The 20756-nt window shown below is 41.8% G+C and overlaps 1 protein-coding gene across 2 annotated transcripts in view; it reads right to left on the minus strand.

Annotated features, from left to right (window-relative positions):
• The window catches only part of nelfb (negative elongation factor complex member B), a 122048-nt gene that overhangs the window by 30579 nt on the left and 70713 nt on the right, over positions 1–20756 (minus strand). For both annotated transcript variants that reach the window (XM_072239887.1, XM_072239889.1), the window contains exons 9-10: positions 14190–14332; positions 2864–2970 (exon numbers count right to left, since the gene is read on the minus strand). In XM_072239887.1, coding sequence (XP_072095988.1) covers positions 2864–2970; positions 14190–14332 — 250 coding nt within the window. The remainder of the gene's footprint in view (positions 1–2863; positions 2971–14189; positions 14333–20756) is intronic.

A 20756-nucleotide genomic window follows, 5' to 3' on the forward strand; every position in this document is an offset into this window, starting at 1 on the left:
ACAAAGGGTCTTGGGTCGAAATGTTGACTGCACCTCTTCCTATAGATGCTGCCTGGCCTGCTGCATTCACCAGCAATTTTTACGTGTGTTGCTTGAAATTCCAGAATCTGCAGATTTCCTCGTGTGTACAGGCTTAAGGTGCTGGAGAGAAGGTACAGAGGAGATGTCAGGCTAAGTTTTTTTACGCAGAGAGTGGTGAGTGCGTGGAATGGGCTGCTGGCAATGGTGGTGGAGGCAGATATGATAGAGTCTTTTAAGAGACTTTTGGATAGGTACATAGAGCTTAGAAAGATAGAGGGCTATGGGGAAGCCTAGTAATTTCCAAGGTAGGGACATGTTCGGCACAACTTTGTGGGCCGAAGGGCCTGTATTGTGCTGTAGGTTTTCTATGTTTCTAACATGAATGTGCAGGAATTGTAAGGATACGGGAACTGTATAAACTGAAGGGATTAGTTTAATGGGTATGTTATAACTAATTTAATGAGCTGAGCTCAACATTATGGGCCAAAAGGCTTGCTCCTATGGTGTACTATTCCATGTTCCAAAACGGCTTGGCCATAGCAGTTAGAGGGTAATGCTTGGAAGGGTGTTATTCTGACTGGAAGCCTATGTCTCATAGTGTTTGCAAGGATCAGTACTGGGACCTCTGCTGTTTGTGGTTCAGCATTAAAGAGAGATTGGACAAATGTGGATTGTTTCCTTTAGAGCAGTGGAGGTTGAGCGGTGACCCGACGGGTAAGGTAAATGGGATTTAGAACAGTATAGTACAGGAACAGACTCTTCGGCCTGTGACATTAATCCAGTAACTAAATGCCTAATAATCCCTTTTGTATATGCAATGTCCACGATCCTTTGCATACACATGAGCTGATCAAAGAACCTCTTAAATGCCTCTGTCATATTTGCCTCCACTGCCACCCTGGTAGAGGTGGGCATTCCAGGTGCCCCTCACTTGATATAAACACTTAGTCCATTTCTGTCAATCGACATCTTTTATAAACCTAATAATTCCCTCCATTGTGGGACATATCTATACGGCGCCTTGTGAACTATTCTCAAAAACTTCAGCCTTCTCTGCTCTGCTATCATCCTTGCCGGTATCTTCCTCTAATCCAACTGGGCAAGCTCCTCCCTCATGCCTCTGTAATCCCCTTTATTCCATCATGATACTGATACATGTGACTTATGCTTTTTCCTCTCAAATTGTAGTATGAATTCAATCATATTATGATCCTTGTCTCCTAAGGGTTCCTTTACATTAAGCTCCCTAATAAGATCTGGGTTATTACACAACATCCACTCTAAGATAGCTTTTCCCCTGAATAGGCTCAAGCACAAGTACTTTAAAGAGCCATCTTATAGGCATTCAACAAATTTCCTCTCTTGCGAACTGACACTAACCTGATTTTCCTAATCCACTTGCATACATTACAATTGTGTCATTATCTTTATTACATGCCTTTTCCAGCTCCCGTTGCAATCTCAACCCCACATCTTGGCTACTATTTGGAGGTAGTACCCATAGTGGGTTTTTTTAAACTCCACTCACTACTACCTAACTCCACCCACAAAGATTCAACATTCTCTGACCTGATGTCACCTCTTTCTAAAGATGTAATTCCATCTTTTATCAATAGACCACACCACCACCTCTGCCTCCTGGTTGTTCTTCCGATACAAAGTGTATTCTGTGATGTTCCATAGCTTCCATCTATAGCCTTCTTTCAGCCATGACTCTGTGTTGCCCACAACGTCATATTGATGAATCTGTAATAATTTGTCCACCTTATTCCGAATGCTATGCACATTTAAATACAGGACCTTCAGTCCCACATTCTTTGCCCTTTTGAATTTTGAATCTGTGGTATAATTTAACTCTTTGCTCTGTCTGCATTTGTCAATCATTGGCTTGTCCTTCTCTTCATTCATGTTACATCCATCATCTACTTGTAAACCTGGTGGCTCATCCTCCAGCTCTATCATCCTGGTTTCCGCCCCCTGCCATATTAGTTTAAAGCACTCCCAACAGCTCCAGTAAACCTGCCTGCAAGAATATTGGTCCCTGTCACATTCAAGTGCAACCCATCCCTTTTGTAAAGGTCACATCTGCCCCCTGCTCCAATTCTTCAGGCATACATTTATCTGCCACCTCTTTCTATTCCTATCCTCACTGTCGCATGGCACAGGCAGCAACCCCGAGATTACTACCCTTGAGGTCCTGCTTCTCAACTCCCTTCCTAACTTCCTGTATTCTTTTTTCAGGACTTACACCCTTTTTTTATCTATCATATTGGTAGCAGTATGTACCATGACTTCTGGCTGGTCACCTTCCCTCTTCAGGATAATATGGACACATACAGAGACATCGCAGACCTTGGCACCCGATAGGCAAGCTACCATCTGTGTTTCCTCTTTGTGCCCAAAGAATCACCTATCTGTCCCCCTAACTATAGAGTCTCCTATTACTGCTGCCCTCCTCTTCAGTTCCCTACCCTTCTGAGCCACAGGGACAGATTCTGTGCCATTGTTGCTTCCCACAGGTAGCCTCCCCCCACCAAATAGTACTCAAAATGAAGTACTTATTGTGAATAGGATGGCCACAGGGATGCTCTCTACAATCTGACATTCTCCCTTCCCTCTCCTGACAATCACCCATTTATCTTGCATGTGGGAGGAAACCAGTGTACCTTGGGAAAATCCATATGGTCACAGTGGAATTTTAACTTATGTTCCTATATTCATGCCTCTGAGACATTACAGCACAGAAGCACAAGATCAAACATTACTTTATCTATCAACTTTATTGCAGAGCTGGCAGGAATCGTCGCAAAATAATTGCCTTTTTGTCAGCGCAGATACTCACCCAATGAAGGCAGTAACCGGAGAATAGCATTCTTATTCCTCTGTTTTGTGATGTGCAGAACATAGTACAATGCGATTTCACAAGCTACACGATTTTCCAGAATGAACCTAACAACAAAAGAAACCTCAGCACTTTGCTTGATATCCAGTTATTTTAATGAGAATGTTGCATGCAAGTGCTGTAATATTTTCATATTCCACAGAAAAATTGTTAAAAATTTGTAATTAATTGGGCTGACACACACTACACACTATTGTAATTTGTAAATAGGGATGATGGGGTTAAGAAGAAAGAAGATAGCTACACATTGCTTCTAACATCTGCAAAATCAGTCCTCACCTTTTTCCAGTATGATCATATGGGCCAAATAGCCTCCTTCTATGCTGTAAGTTTCTATGACCCTAATGCAGAAAATCAGATAACTTTTGTGTCCTGAAATTCTAGTATACCAAAGTGAGGTAATCAAAATCCAACCTTTTGGAAAAGAGGGGAAGAAAGAGAAAATACCACTAACAACGGAGTGCAAGTGTACACATACAGTACTGGGCAAAAGTCTTAGACACCCTAGCTATATATGTGCCTAGAACTTATTGCACAGTACTGTATATCCTTCATGAAACTATCACGATCAATCCAAAGGAATTAAGTATCCACTTACTGTAAGTGACAGCAACAAGCAATTGTGAGTGTACTAACATTAATTTAAGAAAGGAAATGTCAGACACAGCCAGAAACAATGAAGGAGAAGACAGGAGAGGCAGTCCACGACTCTGGCTAAGTCTCCAGAGATCAGTGAGGCTTGAAGGTGAAAGCAGCTAGTTATCGTCCTGGACAGGTGTCCCAGGTCTAGCCACACAGCAGTAGAATCTAGTTATCCATGAAAGATTACTGGCTGGAGAATGAAGATGACTTGGCAGCCTTCACATTCATATCATATCAGGAAATGAAACAAGAATAGCTCTCATTCATTAGTGCCAATATGAATTTCCCGGGGATATGAAATAAGCCAGGAAAGTGTAATATTATGATTCATTTTTAATGAGTTTTCAAATGAATTAAAACAATGGATAAGAACCCATGATGCCTTTGAGCTTCTAGGTGCAGATATGCGCATGCATAAAAATGAATGAAGAAATTTATCTCACATCTGATGTCACTCCTTGTCAATAAGCTTAGCAACAAAATCATAGTGGTATGAACTTGCTGTACCTGCTGCTAAGAATCATGGCAATAGTTCAATAAATATGGAATAAATTTGGCACCTTCTAATATGATAACTGTATTACTGTCCAACATGTTACATGCAGAATAATAGAGTTGTCTTTGTAGAGGATTTAAATTTTCCTAACCTAGATTGGGAGTGCTCTAAGTGCAAAGGGCTGAGAAAGAGCTTGGAATTTATTAAGTGTGTTCAGGAAAGTTTCCTCAGGCAATATATTGACAGCCCTACTGGAGATAGGGCAAGTTTGGGAAATAGAACAGGGCAAGTGGACTGAGGCAATAGTGGAGAGCACTGGGGATCAATGACCATAGTTCTATAAGTTTTAAATTAGTTATGGAAATTGAGAGAGCAGGTCCAAAAGTTAAAAGTTCTAAATTAGGGGGTAAACTTTGATGATATTCAACAGGAAATTACAGACGTTGATTGGAGAAGGTTGTTTGCAGGCAATGAGATTTCGAGCAAGTGGGAAGGTTTTAAAAGTGAGAAGAATTCCTACTCCAATATGTCCATCCGTGGCCTCCTCCCCTGTCGTGATGAGGCCACGCTTAGGTTGGAGGAACAACACCTTATATTCCGTTTGGGTAGCCTCTGACCTGATGGCATGAACATCGATTTCTCAAACTTCTGGTAATGCCCCTCAACAACCCCCCTCCATTTTACATCCCCTTTTCCCTCTCTCACCTCATCTCACCAATCAACTTCTCAGCTTTTTACTTCATCCCTCCCCCTCCATGTTTCACCTATCACCTGGAGGTCTTCTCTCCTCTCCTCCCCTCCCCACCTCAGCTTTTCTCCTCCAGTCCTGCCAAAGGGTTTCAGCCCGAAACATTGACAGTACTTTTTCCATAGATGCTGCCTGGCCTGCTGAGTTTCTACAATGAGAAAATTAGCCCCCTTCAGGTTCAGGTGCAACCCGCCCCTTTTGTACAGGTCATACTTCCCCCAAAAAGATATCCCAATGATCCAAGAACCTGAAGCCCTGCCCCGCCTCCCCCCGTACCAGCTTCTCAGCCAAATCATCCTATCTCTACTCTCACTGGTGCACGGCACAAGTAGCAATCCAGAAATTACTACCCTGGAGGTTCTGCTTCTCAGCTTTAGACAACAGACAATAGACAATAGGTGCAGGAGTAGGCCATTCGGCCCTTCGAGCCAGCACTGCCATTCACTGTGATCATGGCTAATCATCCACAATCAGTATTTCTGCTCGCTTTCTAAATTCCCTCTTCAGGACCTCTTTGTTTTCCCTTTCTATGTCATTGGTACTAATATGTAGCGACATCTGACTGCCCTCCCTCTCCCTCCCCCTCCAAAATGTTGTGGATGCAATCCAAGGCGTCCCTGAGGGTGGCACCTGGGAGGCAACATACCATACATGTGTCCTGTTCACACCCACAGAATCTCCAGTCTGTTCCTCTGACTACTCAGTCCCATAAGACCAGAAGACACAGGAGCAGAATTAGGCCATTCAGCCCGTCATGGCTGATCCCGGATTTCACTCAACCCCATACACCTGCCTTCTTGCCATATTCTCTGATGCTCCAACCAATCAAGAAACTATCAACTTCCGCTTTAAATATACCCACAGACTTGACTTCCACTGCAGTCTGTGGCGTAGCATTCCACAGATTCACTACTCTCTAGCTCTGGCTAAAATAAAATTTCTCCTTACCCCTGTTCTAAAAGGTTGCCCCTCAACTTTGAGGCTGTGCCCTCTGGTTCTGGATATCGCCACCACGGGAAACATTTATTCCCAGAATCAACCTTGTGAACATCCTCTGGACTCTCTCCAATAACGAAATATCCTTTCTGAGATATGGGGCCCAAAACTGTTGACAATACTCCAAGTGTGACCTGACTAGTGTCTTAGAAAGCCTCTGCATTATCTCTTTGCTTTTATCTTCTATTCCTCTTGAAATAAATGCCAACATTGCATTTGCCTTCTTTACCACAGATTCAAACTATAAATTAACCATCTGGAGTATTGCACAAGGATTCCTAAGTCCCTCTGCACCTCTGATGTTTGAACCTTCTCCCCATTTAGATAATAGTCTGAACTATTGTTCCTTTTACCAAAATGCATTATCGTACTTTTCCCAACACTGTATTCCACCTGCCACCTTTTTGCCCATTCTTCCAATCTGTCTAAGTCCCACTGGAATCGCATTGCTTCCTCAGCACTACCTACCCCTCCATCTATCTTTGTATTATCCGCAAACTTTGCCACAAAGTCCCCTATCACAACTGCTCCCCCACTGCACCCTCTTTCTCTTCTTCATCATAAACCCTGGGATTGTAACATTTGTAACATTTTCAAAACTTGTTAGATTCTGGACTAGTTCCTGAGGATTGGAGGGTGGCTAATGTAACTCCACTTTTTAAAAAAGGAGGGAGAGAGAAACCGGGGAATTATAGACCGGTTAGCCTAACGTCGGTGGTGGGGAAACTGCTGGAGTCAGTTATCAAGGATGTGATAACAGCACATTTGGAAAGCGGTGAAATGATCGGACAAAGTCAGCATGGATTTGTGAAAGGAAAATCATGTCTGACGAATCTCATAGAATTTTTTGAGGATGTAACTAGTAGAGTGGATAGGGGAGAACCAGTGGATGTGGTATATTTGGATTTTCAGAAGGCTTTTGACAAGGTCCCACACAGGAGATTAGTGTGCAAACTTAAAGCACACGGTATTGGGGGTAAGGTATTGGTGTGGGTGGAGAGTTGGTTAGCAGACAGGAAGCAAAGAGTGGGAATAAACGGGACCTTTTCAGAATGGCAGGCGGTGACTAGTGGGGTACCTCAAGGCTCAGTGCTGGGACCCCAGTTGTTTACAATATATATTAATGACTTGGATGAGGGAATTAAATGCAGCATCTCCAAGTTTGCGGATGACACGAAGCTGGGTGGCAGTGTTAGTTGTGAGGAGGATGCTAAGAGGATGCAGGGTGACTTGGATAGGTTGGGTGAGTGGGCAAATTCATGGCAGATGCAATTTAATGTGGATAAATGTGAAGTTATCCACTTTGGTGGCAAAAATAGGAAAACAGATTATTATCTGAATGGTGGCCGATTAGGAAAAGGGGAGGTGCAACGAGACCTGGGTGTCATTATACACCAGTCATTGAAAGTGGGCATGCAGGTACAGCAGGCGGTGAAAAAGGCAAATGGTATGCTGGCATTTATAGCGAGAGGATTCGAGTACAGGAGCAGGGAGGTACTACTGCAGTTGTACAAGGCCTTGGCGAGACCACACCTGGAGTATTGTGTGCAGTTTTGGTCCCCTAATCTGAGGAAAGACATCCTTGCCATAGAGGGAGTACAAAGAAGGTTCACCAGATTGATTCCTGGGATGGCAGGACTTTCATATGAAGAAAGACTGGATGAACTGGGCTTGTACTCGTTGGAATTTAGAAGATTGAGGGGGGATCTGATTGAAACGTATAAGATCCTAAAGGGATTGGACAGGCTAGATGCAGGAAGATTGTTCCCGATGTTGGGGAAGTCCAGAACGAGGGGTCACAGTTTGAGGATAGAGGGGAAGCCTTTTAGGACCGAGATTAGGAAAAACTTCTTCACACAGAGAGTGGTGAATCTGTGGAATTCTCTGCCACAGAAAACAGTTGAGGCCAGTTCATTGGCTATATTTAAGAGGGAGTTAGATATGGCCCTTGTGGCTACGGGGGTCAGGGGGTATGGAGGGAAGGCTGGGGCGGGGTTCTGAGTTGGATGATCAGCCATGATCATAATAAATGGCGGTGCAGGCTCGAAGGGCCGAATGGCCTACTCCTGCACCTATTTTCTATGTTTCTATGTTTCTATTTCCCCGGGAGGTCATCCCCGACAACAGTATCCAAAACGGTATACTTATCATTGAGGGTACCCTAGACCAAGATAATCATTTCCCTTATCAGAAGATGATAGTGAAGGATTCCCTCCAAAAATGAAGCAGGGTATGTGTGCATGCAGTACGACCTAGAAAACTGTGAGTCATGAACCAATAAAAGGCAAGAAATTATTTATGTTATACCAGTTCCCAATAACATCAGTCCCCAAAGAGAGAGACTAAACTTCAACTCCCAACATTCAATGGCGTTACTACAGCCAGGTTCCCCACCATCAACATCCTGGGAGTACTTGTCCTTTGACTCAAATGGATCAGATGTAAGAACACTGTAGCTACATGAGCAGGCCAGAGGCACGGATATTCTACAGATACTGACTCCCAAATACTTCTCACTTCCTCCAGCACATAATTCAGGTGCAGGATGAAGTATTCATCACTTGCCTGACAAGTACAGCTTAGAACCATCTAGAATAAAGCAGCCTGTTAGATTGGTATCCCATCTGCAACCATCAACTTTTCGGCAATATGCACCAATGATTATTATTTAATGAAGCTAATCATTTAGATTATTCTAACAGTACCTTCAAATATGACCATCAGACCATAGATACAGGAGCAGAATTCGGCCATTTGGCCCACCAAGTCGTCTCCATTTTATCATGGCTGATCCAATTTTCCTCTCAGACCCAATCTCTTACCTTCTCCCCATATCCCTTCATGACTTTTGTTGGTTTTTATGAGCTTCCCAATACTCTGACTTCCCACTAATTTTTGCTCTCGTATATGCTATATATTTGGCTTTTATGTTGGCTTTGACTTCTCTTGTTAGTCACGGTTGTGCCATCTTGCCTTTAGAATACTCCCTTCCTCTTTGGGATAGATATGTGCTGTGCCTTCTGAATTGCTTCCAGAAATTCCAGCCATTGCTGCCCCGCCATCATCCCTGCCAGTGTTCTTTTCCAATCAATTCTGGCCAACTCCTCTCTCAGGCCTCTGTAAGTCCTCTTACTCCACTGTAATATTGATATATCTGACGTAAGCTTCTCCTTCACAAATTTCAGAGTGAATTTGATCATATTATGATCATGACCACTTGTCCCTGAAGGCTAATTAATTCTGGTTCATTGCACAACACCTAATCCAGGGTAGCTGATCTCCTAGTGGGCTCAACCATGAGCTGTTCTAAAAAGCCAACTCGTAGGCACTCCAGAAATTCCCCCTCTTGGAATCCAACACCAACATGATTTTTCCAATCTGATTGCATATTGAAATCCTCCATGACTATTGTAACATCGCCCTTTTGGCATACATTTTCAATCTCCCATTGTAATTTGTAGGCCACATTCTTACTGCCGTTTGGGGGTCTGTATACAACTCCCACTAGGGTCCTTTTACCCTTGCAATTTCTTAGCTCTATCCACAATAACGCAACATGTTCCAATCCTATGACACTCCTTTCTAATGATTTAATTTCATTTCCCCTCCTTCTCCTGATAGTAACACAGTTACCTGTGTCCTGCAAGTTAGGGGTGACTATCTTTCTGTAACTCCCGTTTATCACCTCCTCATACACTAGTTTGAAACATAGAAAACCTACAGCACAGTACAGGCCCTTCAGCCCACTAAGTTGTGCGGAACATGTCCCTACCATAGAAATTACTAAATTACCACAGCCCTCTATTTTTCTAAGCTTCATGTACCTACCCAAATATCTCTTAAAAGACCCTATCGTATCTGCCTCTACCACCATTGCTAGCAGCCCCTTCCACACACTCAAAACCCTCTGCGTAAAAATCTTATCCCTGACATCTCCTCTGTGCCTACTCCCAAGCACCTTAAACCTGTGCCATCTTGTGGCAGCCATTTCAGCCCTGGGAAAAAGCCTCTGACTATCCACACAATCAATGCTTCTCATCATCTTATACATCTCTGCCAGATCACCTCTCATCCTCTGTTGCTCCAAGGAAAAAAGGCCGAGTTCACTCAACCTGTTTTCATAAGGCATACTCCCCAATCCAAACAACATCCTTGTAAATCTCCTCTACACCCTTTCTATGGTTTCCACATCCTTCCTGTAGTGAGGGGACCAGAACTGAACACAGTACTCTAAGTGGGGTCTGACCAGGGTCCTATATAACTGCAATATAACCTCCCGGCTCTTAAATTCAATTCCACGACTGATGAGGGCCAATACACTGAATGCCTTCTTAACCACAGAGTCAACCTGCGCAGCAGCTTTGAGCATCCTATGGACTCGGACCCCAAGATCCCTCTGATCCTCCACACAGCCAAGTGTCTTACCATTAGTACTATATTCTGCCATCATATTTGACCTACCAAAATGAACGACTTCACACTTATCTGGATTGAACTTCATCTGCCACTTCTCAGCCCAGTTTTGCATTCTATCAATGTCCTGCTATAACCTCTGACAGCCCTCCACACTATCCACAACACCCCCAACCTTTGTATGAGATGAAAGTCAAGTCGCAGCTTCATTTCCTTAATACGTTCTCTCAGGAGCTGCAACTTGGTGCACCTGGTGCGATGTGTTTATCTTGGAGACCTCCAGTCTCCCAGGTTTCTCAAAACCCACACATAGTACAATGTCCAACTTCTGCCACCAAGAACTAGAACAGAAGGTGTATTGGAACACCTTATATTGACCTGGAAATATCTCAGCAATCCTTCATGGTCACTCTCCCTAAACCGTGCAACATCTTATCTAACAGCATACAGGAATATATTTACCAGAAGAACTGCAGCCACTCAAGGCAGTGGCTCAACATCCTTTTCTCATGGGCAATTAGGGAAGAGTGGATGAATGCTGACATTGCCAGAAGGGTCCATATCCCCAAAAGAATGAAAAGACCAGAAGGCCATAAGACATAGGAGCAAAATTACGCTATTTGGCCCATCGAGTCGGCTCGATTTCATCATGGCTGATCCAATTTTCCTCAGGCCCAGTCTCCTGCCTTCTCCCTGTGTCCCTTCATCCCCTGAGCAAACAAGAGTCTACCAACCCCTGCCTTAAATATATATAAAGACTTGGCCTCCACAGCTGCCTGTGACAAAGAATTCTACAAATTCACCACTCTGGCTGAAGAAATTCGTCCTCATTTCCGTTCTAAAAGGACGCCCCTCTACTCTGAAGCTGTGTCCTCTGGTCTTAGACTCTCCAACCATTCAATAGGTTTCAATGAGGTCACCCCTCATTCTTCTGAATGAGTGAATACAGGTCCAGAACCATCAAACATTTTTCATATGACAAGCCATTCAATCCTGGAATCATTTTCATGAACTTCCTTTGAACCCTTTCAAGTTTCAGCACATCCATTCAAAGAAAAGGGGCCCAATCCTGCTCCCAGTGAGGCCTCACCAGTGCTCTATAAAGTTTCAACATTATATCCCTGCTTTTATATCCAAGTCCTCTTGAAATGAATGCTATCATCGCATTTGCCTTCCACACCACAGACTCAATGTGCAAACTAACCTTTAGGGAATCCTCCACAAGGACTCCCAAGTCCCCTTGCCACTCAGTTTCTTTGTATTTTCTCTCCATTTAGAAAATAGTTAACCCTTTCATTTCTTCTACTTACATGCATGACCATGCATGCCCCAACACTGTATTCCACTAGGCCAGGCAGCATCTCTAGAAAGAGGTACAGTCGACGTTTCGGGCTGAGACCCTTCATCAGGACTAACTGAAAGAAGAGATAGTAAGAGATTTGAAAGTGGGAGAGGGAGGGGGAGATCCGAAATGATAGGAGAAGATAGGAGGGGGAGGGATAGAGCCAAGAGCTGGACAGTTGATTGGCAAAAGGGATATGACAGGATCATGGGACGAGAGGCCTAGGGAGAAAGAAAGGGGGAGGGGGGAAGCCCAGAGGATGGGCAAGGGGTATAGTGAGAGGGACAGAGGGAGAAAAAGGAGAGAGAGAAAATGTGTGTGTGTGTGTATATATATATATATTTTATATAATTAATAAATAACGGATGGGGTACAATGGGGAGGTGGGGCATTAACAGAAGTTAGAGAAGTCAATGTTCATGCCATCAGGTTGGAGGCTACCCAGACGGAATATAAGGTGTTGTTCCTCCAACCTGAGTGTAGCTTCATCTTTATCCCTTTTGCCAATCCCACCTCCCCCTCGTACCCCATTCGTTATTTATTTTATATATATATTTTCTTTTTCTCCCTCTGTCCCTCTCACTATTCTCCTTGCCCATCCTCTGGGCTTCCCCCCTCCCCCTTTCTTTCTCCCTAAGCCTCCCGTCCCATGATCCTCTCATATCCCTTTTGCCAATCAACTGTCCAGCTCTTAGCTTCATCCCTCCCCCTCCTGTCTTCTCCTATCATTTCTGATCTCCCCCTTCCCCTCCCACTTTCAAATCTCTTACTATCTCTTCTTTCAGTTAGTCCTGACGAAGGGTCTCGGCCTGAAACGTCGACTGTACCTCTTCCTAGAGATGCTGCCTGGCCTGCTGCGTTCACCAGCATCTCAGGGTACTTGGAGGCATATGATAAAATACGCCATAGTCAGCATGGTTTCCTCAAGGAAAAATCTTGAGTGACAAACCTTTTGGAATACTTTGAAGAAATAACAAGCAGGATAGACAAAGGAAAATTGGTTGATATTCTATGCTTGAATTTTCAGAAGGCCTTTGACAAGGTACCACATGTGAGACTCCTTAACAAGCTATAAGCCCATGGTATTACAGGAACGACTCTAGCATGGATAAAGCAGTGCCTGATTGGCAGGAGGCAAAGAGTTTGCTTGAAATTCCAGCATCTGCAGATTTCCTCGTGTGTGACTGTATTCCACTTGTCAGTTCTTTAACCATTCTCCTAATCTGGCTAAGTCCTCCTGTACCATCTCTACTTCCTCAAAGCTACATGCCCCTCCACCTACCTTCATATGATCTGCAAATATTTCAACAAAAAACACCATTAGTCACTGGCAGCAAGCCAGAATAGGCTCCCTTTATTCCCACTCTTTGCCTCCTGCCAATCAGGCACTGCTTTATCCATGCTAGAGTCGTTCCTGTAATACCATGGGCTTATAGCTTGTTAAGGAGTCTCACATGTGGTACCTTGTCAAAGGCCTTCTGAAAACAATTTTAAGTGCTATGAATATTAAATTTGTTTTCTCCAAAATTCGTGTTAAAAGATTTTCTATCCTTTACTATTATGGGATTTCAGCCACTTTCCCCCTCCGACCTAACTCCTTAAGGTGTAAAATTGTTACTAGTAAATCTGATTTACCTTTTTGTTCACTCTGTAATTTGAGATCAAATAGCTATTCCAATTCTTTGGTATTTTGCTACCCAAGAAAACTTTGTTACAAATAGAATTTGGCACTGGAATTTTACCACTTACAATTGATCTGGATGAAAACACTGAAGGCATGGTTTCTGTGTTTGCTCATGATAGACTGACAGGAAAGAGAGATGTGAACAGAAGCTTACAAAGGGATTCATATCATATTATTGTGCATGGCAAAGATCTGGCAAATGGAGAACCATGTGGGAAAATGTAAAATTCCAGTGGAGGAAACATTTAAATCATTATCTCAATGGTGAGTTATTATAAAGGCCTGAGATGTAAAAGAATCTGTGTGTCCTAATATATGACTGGTAAAGAGCTAGGATGAAGCACAGCAAATAATTATCAAACAGAATGCTATAATTTATTGATTGAGAATGGAGTACAAAAGCAGAGAACTTATGCTTCAGTTATATTTGGAATACCACACAGTATTAGTTTTTTTTTATTTAAGCAAGGACACTTGGAATGAGTGGACTGACTTATGAGAACAGGTTGGCTTGTAACTACTGGATTTCAGCAATTTGATTGAAACGCATAAGGTACTGAGGGATCTTGAGAGGGTGAAAATAGACAGAATATTTTCTTTTGAGGTAGGATCTATAACTAAACTTTGAAAACAATTTAAGACAGACATAATCTGGAATTTTTTCTCCTGGTGAGCAGAATCATTACCCTTTGATTCCTCTAAACTCCTTTGAAACACTCTTACTCACAGGATTGTGCAAACAAGTATATTTAAGGTAGAGTAAGTACTCTTAATAAGCAAGGAGGTAAAATATTACTACAGATATATAGGTATGCAGAATTACAGTTAAAATCTTTGCTACTCCCAATTTGTATATAAAATAATATGCAATACGTTCAATATTATCCAAATGTAACATATATTTCTGCACTTCAGAAGATGAAGTTGAGAATAACAAAGACATACTTAATAAAGGATTCTGGAAGACTTGCTGGGTACAAGTTTGAAACTTTCTCCTCAGTCGGTAGTTTTTGATCCACGTTGAAAGTGTGATCATCTACTACAAATGCCATTAGATTTGGTAGAAATTTGGTGATGAGTTCTATCTCCTATATTAAGAAAACAGGTACAATTTGTGTTTAGAACGGGTTAAAAAAATTACAGTCAACAAATACTATACACAGATTGCTGAGGAACTTAACATGGACTCTGCTTCTTAAGCCTTATTTTCTTAAACTATATTTGAGGCAGATGTGTTTGGCACTTGATAAGACCATAAGATATAGGAGAATTAGGCCATTTGGCTCATCGAGTCTACTCTGCCATTTCATTATGGCTGATCCATTTTCCTCTCTGCTCCAATCTCCTGCCTTCACCCTGAATCTCTTCATGCCCTGACCAATCTAGAATCTATCAAACTCTGCCTTAAACATTAAGCCCTCCACAGCTGCTTGTGGCAAAGAATTCCACAGATATACCACTCTGTCTAAAGAAATTCCTCCTCATCTCCGTTCTAAAAGGATGCCCCTCTATTCTGAGGCTGTGTTCCCTGGTCTTAAAACTCCCATCATAGGAAACATCCTCTCCACATCCACTCTATCAAGGTCTTTCACCATTCGATAGGCTTCAATGAGGTCACCCTTCATTCTTCTGAATTCCAGTGAATACAGGCCCAGAGCCATCAGATGCTCTTCATATGACAAACTGTTTAGTCCTGGAATCATTTTTGAGAGCCTCATTTGAACTCTCTCCACCTTCAGCACGTACTTTCTAACATAATGGGGCCAAACTGCTCACAATACTCCAAGTGAGGCCACACCAGTGATTTATAAAGTCTAAAATTACATCCTTGCTTTTATATTCTAATATTTTTGAAATGAATGCTAACATTGCATATGCGTTCCTCACCAGATTAACCTATAGGGAATTCTGCACTAGGACTCCCAAATCCTTTTGTGCCTCAGATTTTTGTATTGTCTCTTCATTTAGAAAATAGTCAACCCTTTCGTTTCTTCTACTAAAGTGCATGACCATACACTTCCTGACACAATTTTCCATAAGCCATTTCTTTGCCCTTACTCCTAATCTAAGAATTTAAGAAATAGGAGCCAGAGTAGGCCAATTGGCCCATCAAGCCTGCTCTGCCATTCAATAAGATCATGGCTGATCTAGCCATGGACATATCTCCACCTATCTACATTTTCCCCATAACCCGTAATTTCCCTACTCATCAAAAATCTATCCAACCTCATCTTAAATACATTTACTGAGGTAGCCTCCACTGCTTCATTGACCAGAGAATTTCAGAGATTCACCACTCTTTGGGAAAAGCAGTTCCTCCTCATCTCCATCCTAAATTTATGCCCCTGAATCTTGAGGCTATGTCTCCCAGTTCTGGTCTCACTTATCAATGGAAATAACCTTCTTGCCTCTACCTTATCTATCCCTTTCATAACTTTGTGTGTTTTTATAAGATCCCCTCTCACTCTTCTAAACTCCAGTGAGCACAGTCCCATGCAACTCAAACTCTCCTTAAAGTCTAACCCCCTCATCTCTGGAACCTCCTGTGCACCGCCTCCACAAAGATAGTAGATCCTTCCTCAAGTAAGGAGACCAGAACTGCACACAGTACTCCAGATGTGGATCCACCAGTACCATGTACAGTTGCATTATAACCTCCCTGCTCTTAAATTTAGCAAGATAGCAAGAGGATTTGAGTACAGGAGCAGGGAGGTACTACTGCAGTTGTACAAGGCCTTGGTGAGACCATACCTAGAGTATTGTGTGCAGTTTTGGTCCCTTAATCTGAGGAAAGACATTCTTGCCATAGAGGGAGTACAAAGAAGGTTCACCAGATTGATTCCTGGGATGGCAGGACTTTCATATGATGAAAGACTGGATCGACTAGGCTTATACTCTCTGGAATTTAGAAGATTGAGGGGGGATCATATTGAAATGTATAAAATTCTGAAGGGATTGGACAGGCTAGATGTAGGAAGATTGTTGCCGATGTTGGGGAAGTCCAGAACGAGGGGTCACAGTTTGAGGATAAAGGGGAAAGGCTTTTAGGACCGAGATGAGGAAAAACTTCTTCACACAGACAGTAACACACATCAAAGTTGCTGGTGAACTCAGCAGGCCAGGCAGCATCTCTAGGAAGAGGTACAGTCGACGTTTCAGGCCGAGACCCTTCGTCAGGACACACAGAGTGGTGCATCTCTGGAATTCTCTGCCACAGGAAACCGTTGAGGCCAGTTCATTGGCTATATTTAACAGGGAGTTAGATATGGCCCTTGTGGATAAAGGGATCGGGAGTATGGAGAGACAGGGTTCTGAGTTGGATGATCAGCCATGATCCTACTGAATGGCGGTGCAGGCTCCAAGGGCCGAATGGCCTACTCCTGCACCTATTTTCTATGTTTCTAAATTTGATCCTCTAGCAATGAAGGCCAACATTCTATTTGCCTTCTTGATAACCAGCTGCACCGGCAAACCAATCTTTTGTGATTCATGCACAAGCACTTCCAAGTCCCTCTTGCATACTGCAATCTTATACTATTCATACAGTCTTATTTTCCATTTTCCTTCCAAAGTGGATCACCTCACATTTACCAACACTGTACTCCACTGCCAGACCCTTGTCCACTCACTTAACCTATCTATATCTCTCTGCAGACTTGCCGTATTTTCTGCACAATTTGCTTTCCACTCAATTTAGTGTCACAGCAAACTTAAATACACTATACTCAGTCCCCTCTTCCAGATCATTAATGTACATCATGAACAACTGCAGGCCCAACACCAGCCCCTGCAGCACACCACTCACCACTGATTGCCAACAAGAGAAACACCCATGTATCCCAGCCCTCTGCTTTCTACTGGTTAACTAATCCTCTATCCATGCTAATACATCACCCCCTGCTCTATGCATCCTTATCTTATGGATATACTTTTTTATGTGGCAACTTTCGAATGCCTTCTGGAAATCCAAGTAAATAATGTCCATCTGTTCCCCACTTTCCACTGCGTTCGTTATATCCTTAAAGAACTCCAGTAAGTTTGTCCAAACAGCACCTGCCTTTGCTGGATCCATGCTGTGTCTACCTGATGGATCCACTTCTTTCCAGATGCCTCACTATTTCTTCTTTAATGATAGCTTCAAGCATTTTCCCAACTACAGATGTTAAACTAACTGGCCTATAGTTATCTGCCTTTTACCTAGATCGTTTTTTGAACAGTGGCATGACATTCCTTTTCTTCCAATCCATCAGGACTTGTCCAAAGTTCAGAGAATTTTGGTAAGTTAAAACTAAAGCCTCTACTATAACCTCTCCCATTTCTTTCAATACCCTGGGATGCATTCCATCAGGACCAGGGGACTCATCTGTCCTTAGGCCCACAAGTGATAGCTATTGTACTGAGGTCCTCACCTCCCATCACATCCATATCATTTCTCTTTGGCACGCTAGATGTGTCCTCCACCATGAAGACCAACACAAAGTAGTCATTCAAAGCCTCGGCTATTTCCCCATTATCCAATATAATTACCTCTTCTTGTCCTCCAAGTGCCTTACTTTCACTTTAGCCACCCTTTTCTGTTCTATATAATTATAAAAACTTTTACAATCTGTTTTTATATTTGTGTGAGTTTTTTTCATAAACTAGCTTCCCTTTCTTTATTGCTTTTTAAAGTTTTTCCAACTCTTCCAGTTTTCCACTACTCTTGGCAACTTTGTACACACGAGCTTTTAGTTAGATCCTTCCTTTACTTTCTTAGTTATCTATGGCTGGTTCTCTCCACCCTTACTGTCCTTGTTTTTAACTGAATCATACTTTTGTTGAGCACTGTGAAAAATCTCTTTGAAAGCCTTCCACCTTATAGCCTGTGTTCCCTGTCTACCCTATCCAACTCTTCCCTCATCCCATTGTAGTCTCCCTTGTTTAGGCATAATACACTGGTTTTAGATCACACTATTGCACCGTCCAGTTGTATGAGAAACTCAATCATACTGTGATCACTCTTTCCAAGAGGATCTCTAACTACAAGATCGCTAATTGTACCTGTCACATCGCACAGGACCTGATCCAAGACAGCACATTCCCTTGTGGGTTCAGTAACATGCTATTCAAGAAAGCTAAATCTATGCATTCTATGGTCCTCCTCAAGATTGCCTTGACCAACTTGATTCTCCCAACTTATGATGCCTGGATTGGGGAGCATGCCTTATGAAAACAGGTTGAGTGAACTCGGCCTTTACTCCTTGGAGTGATGGAGGATGAGAGGTGACCTGATAGAGGTGTATAAGATGATGAGAGGTGTTGGTCGTGTGGATGGTCAGAGGCTTTTTTCCAGGGCTGAAATGGTTGCCACAAGAGGACACAGGTTTAAGGTGCTGGGGAGTAGGTACAGAGGTGATGTCAGGGGTAAGTTTTTTCTTTCTTTCTTTCTTTATCAATCCTTTTATTGATTTAAAAAAACATAGATACAATCAAATACAATCAAGAGGAGAATTAGTTCAAATATATATATCTGTAACCAAGATTAAAATAGACACTGTCAAAATCATAGATAGTTTAACTAGTATAAAATATATAATTAAAAAAAAGAAAATAACAATTCTCCTCTTACCAGTTAAAAGGAGAAAGGAAAAAAAACATTGGGTTTTAAATAGAAAAAAAACCCACTACACTATATAAAAAAAAACAGAACAAACAAAACAAAAAAAAAGGGGACTGGGCAGTCCATTTTGAGGATACAACCAAAAAAATAAGAGAGAAAAACTTTCTGATCAAATCTAAAACCTAGAAAATAAACTTGAAAGAGTAATAAATTAAATTAAATGAAAATATTGGATAAAAGGTCACCAAATTTTGATCAAATTTAAAGGATGTATCAAATATCCGGCTTCTTATTTTCTCTAAACTTAAACAGGACATGATGGAGGAGAGCCAATAAAAGACCGTAGGTGGATTAGATTCCTTCCTTTCCTAGCCAGTAAGGTCCAAAAGGTTATCATACGTTGAGCAGAAACAGGAATATTTCCTGCTGCCGATGGGATAGTCCCAAAAATTGCCGTAAGCAAGTGAGGTTCTAGATCCAAATCCAAAACTCTTGATAGTGTTTTAAAAACATCTCTCCAAAAGTTAGCTAGCTTTATACAAGACCAATACATATGAGTTAAAGTGGCCAACTCAGTGTTACATGTCACAAATAGGATTAATATTGGAGAAAATACGCACTAGTTTATCCTTTGACATATGGGCCTGGTGCACTACCTTGAACTGTATCAAGGAATGACGGGCACAAATAGATGAGTTGTTAACCAAATGAAAAATTTTACTCCATTGATTATCTGAAAATGACTCTTGAAGATCCAATTCCCAAGTGCGTTTAATTTTATTGTTAGATATCATTCGCAAACTCAATAACAGTTTATAGATTATAGCTATCAACCCTTTTTGAAATGGTTTAAACTGAAAGAGAACATCTATCATATTAGGTGGATAAGCAGAAGGGTAATTTGGTAACAAACCACATAAAAAAATTCCTAATTTGTAAATATCTAAAAAAGTGTACGTTAGATAAATCATATTTATCCGCTGAGAAAAAGACATTAAACAGTCCCCTAAAAACAAATCTGAAAAAATTATTATTCCCTTGGTTTTCCAAATTAAAAAGGCTTTATCCAAAATAGATGGTTTAAAAAAATAATTAAGATAGCTATTACTAGAAAGAATAAAATTATTAAACTCGAAAAATCTACGGAACTGGAACCAAATTCTTAATGTATGTTTAATAACAGGATTAAATTCTTGTCTGCTAATCTTAGAAAACAAAAAGGGAAGAGGAACTCCCAATAAAGAGGCCAAAAAGAAACCTTTCGCCGAGTTTACCTCTAGATCCAACCATGAATGACATTCACATATGTCTAAATAGTGAATCCAAGAAGTAATACATTGAATATTGATTGCCCAATAGTACATTCTAAAATTAGGCAAAGCCATACCACCATATTTTTTTTAACTTTTGCAATAAGGATTTAGTCAAGTTTTTTTACTCAGAGAGTGGTGAGTGCGTGGAATGGGCTGCTGGCAATGGTGGTGGAAGCAGATACGATAGGGTCTTTTAAGAGACTTTTGGTTAGGTACATAGAGCTTAGAAAAATAGAGGGTTATGGGGAATTCTAGTAATTTCTAAGGTAGGGACATGTTCAGCACAACTTTGTGGGCCAAAGGGCCTGTACTGTGCTGTAGGTTTTCTATGTTTTTCTATGTTTAAAGTCCCCCACAGTAACTGCTCATTGTTACACGCCTCAGATATTTCTCGGTTTATTGCCTCTGCCACTGTAATGTTAATATTCGGTGGCCTATAGACAACTCACACCAGTGATTTTTCCCCTTACTACTCCTAATCTCTACCCAGATGGATTCAACATTCTGCTCCTTAGATCTTACATCGTCTCTCACTATCGCCCTGACCCTCATCCTTAATTAAGAGTGCTATCCCACCTCCCTTACCTTCCTGCCTATCCT

Source organism: Mobula birostris, chromosome 22 (assembly GCF_030028105.1).
Source record: "Mobula birostris isolate sMobBir1 chromosome 22, sMobBir1.hap1, whole genome shotgun sequence".
Lineage (NCBI taxonomy): Eukaryota > Metazoa > Chordata > Chondrichthyes > Myliobatiformes > Myliobatidae > Mobula > Mobula birostris.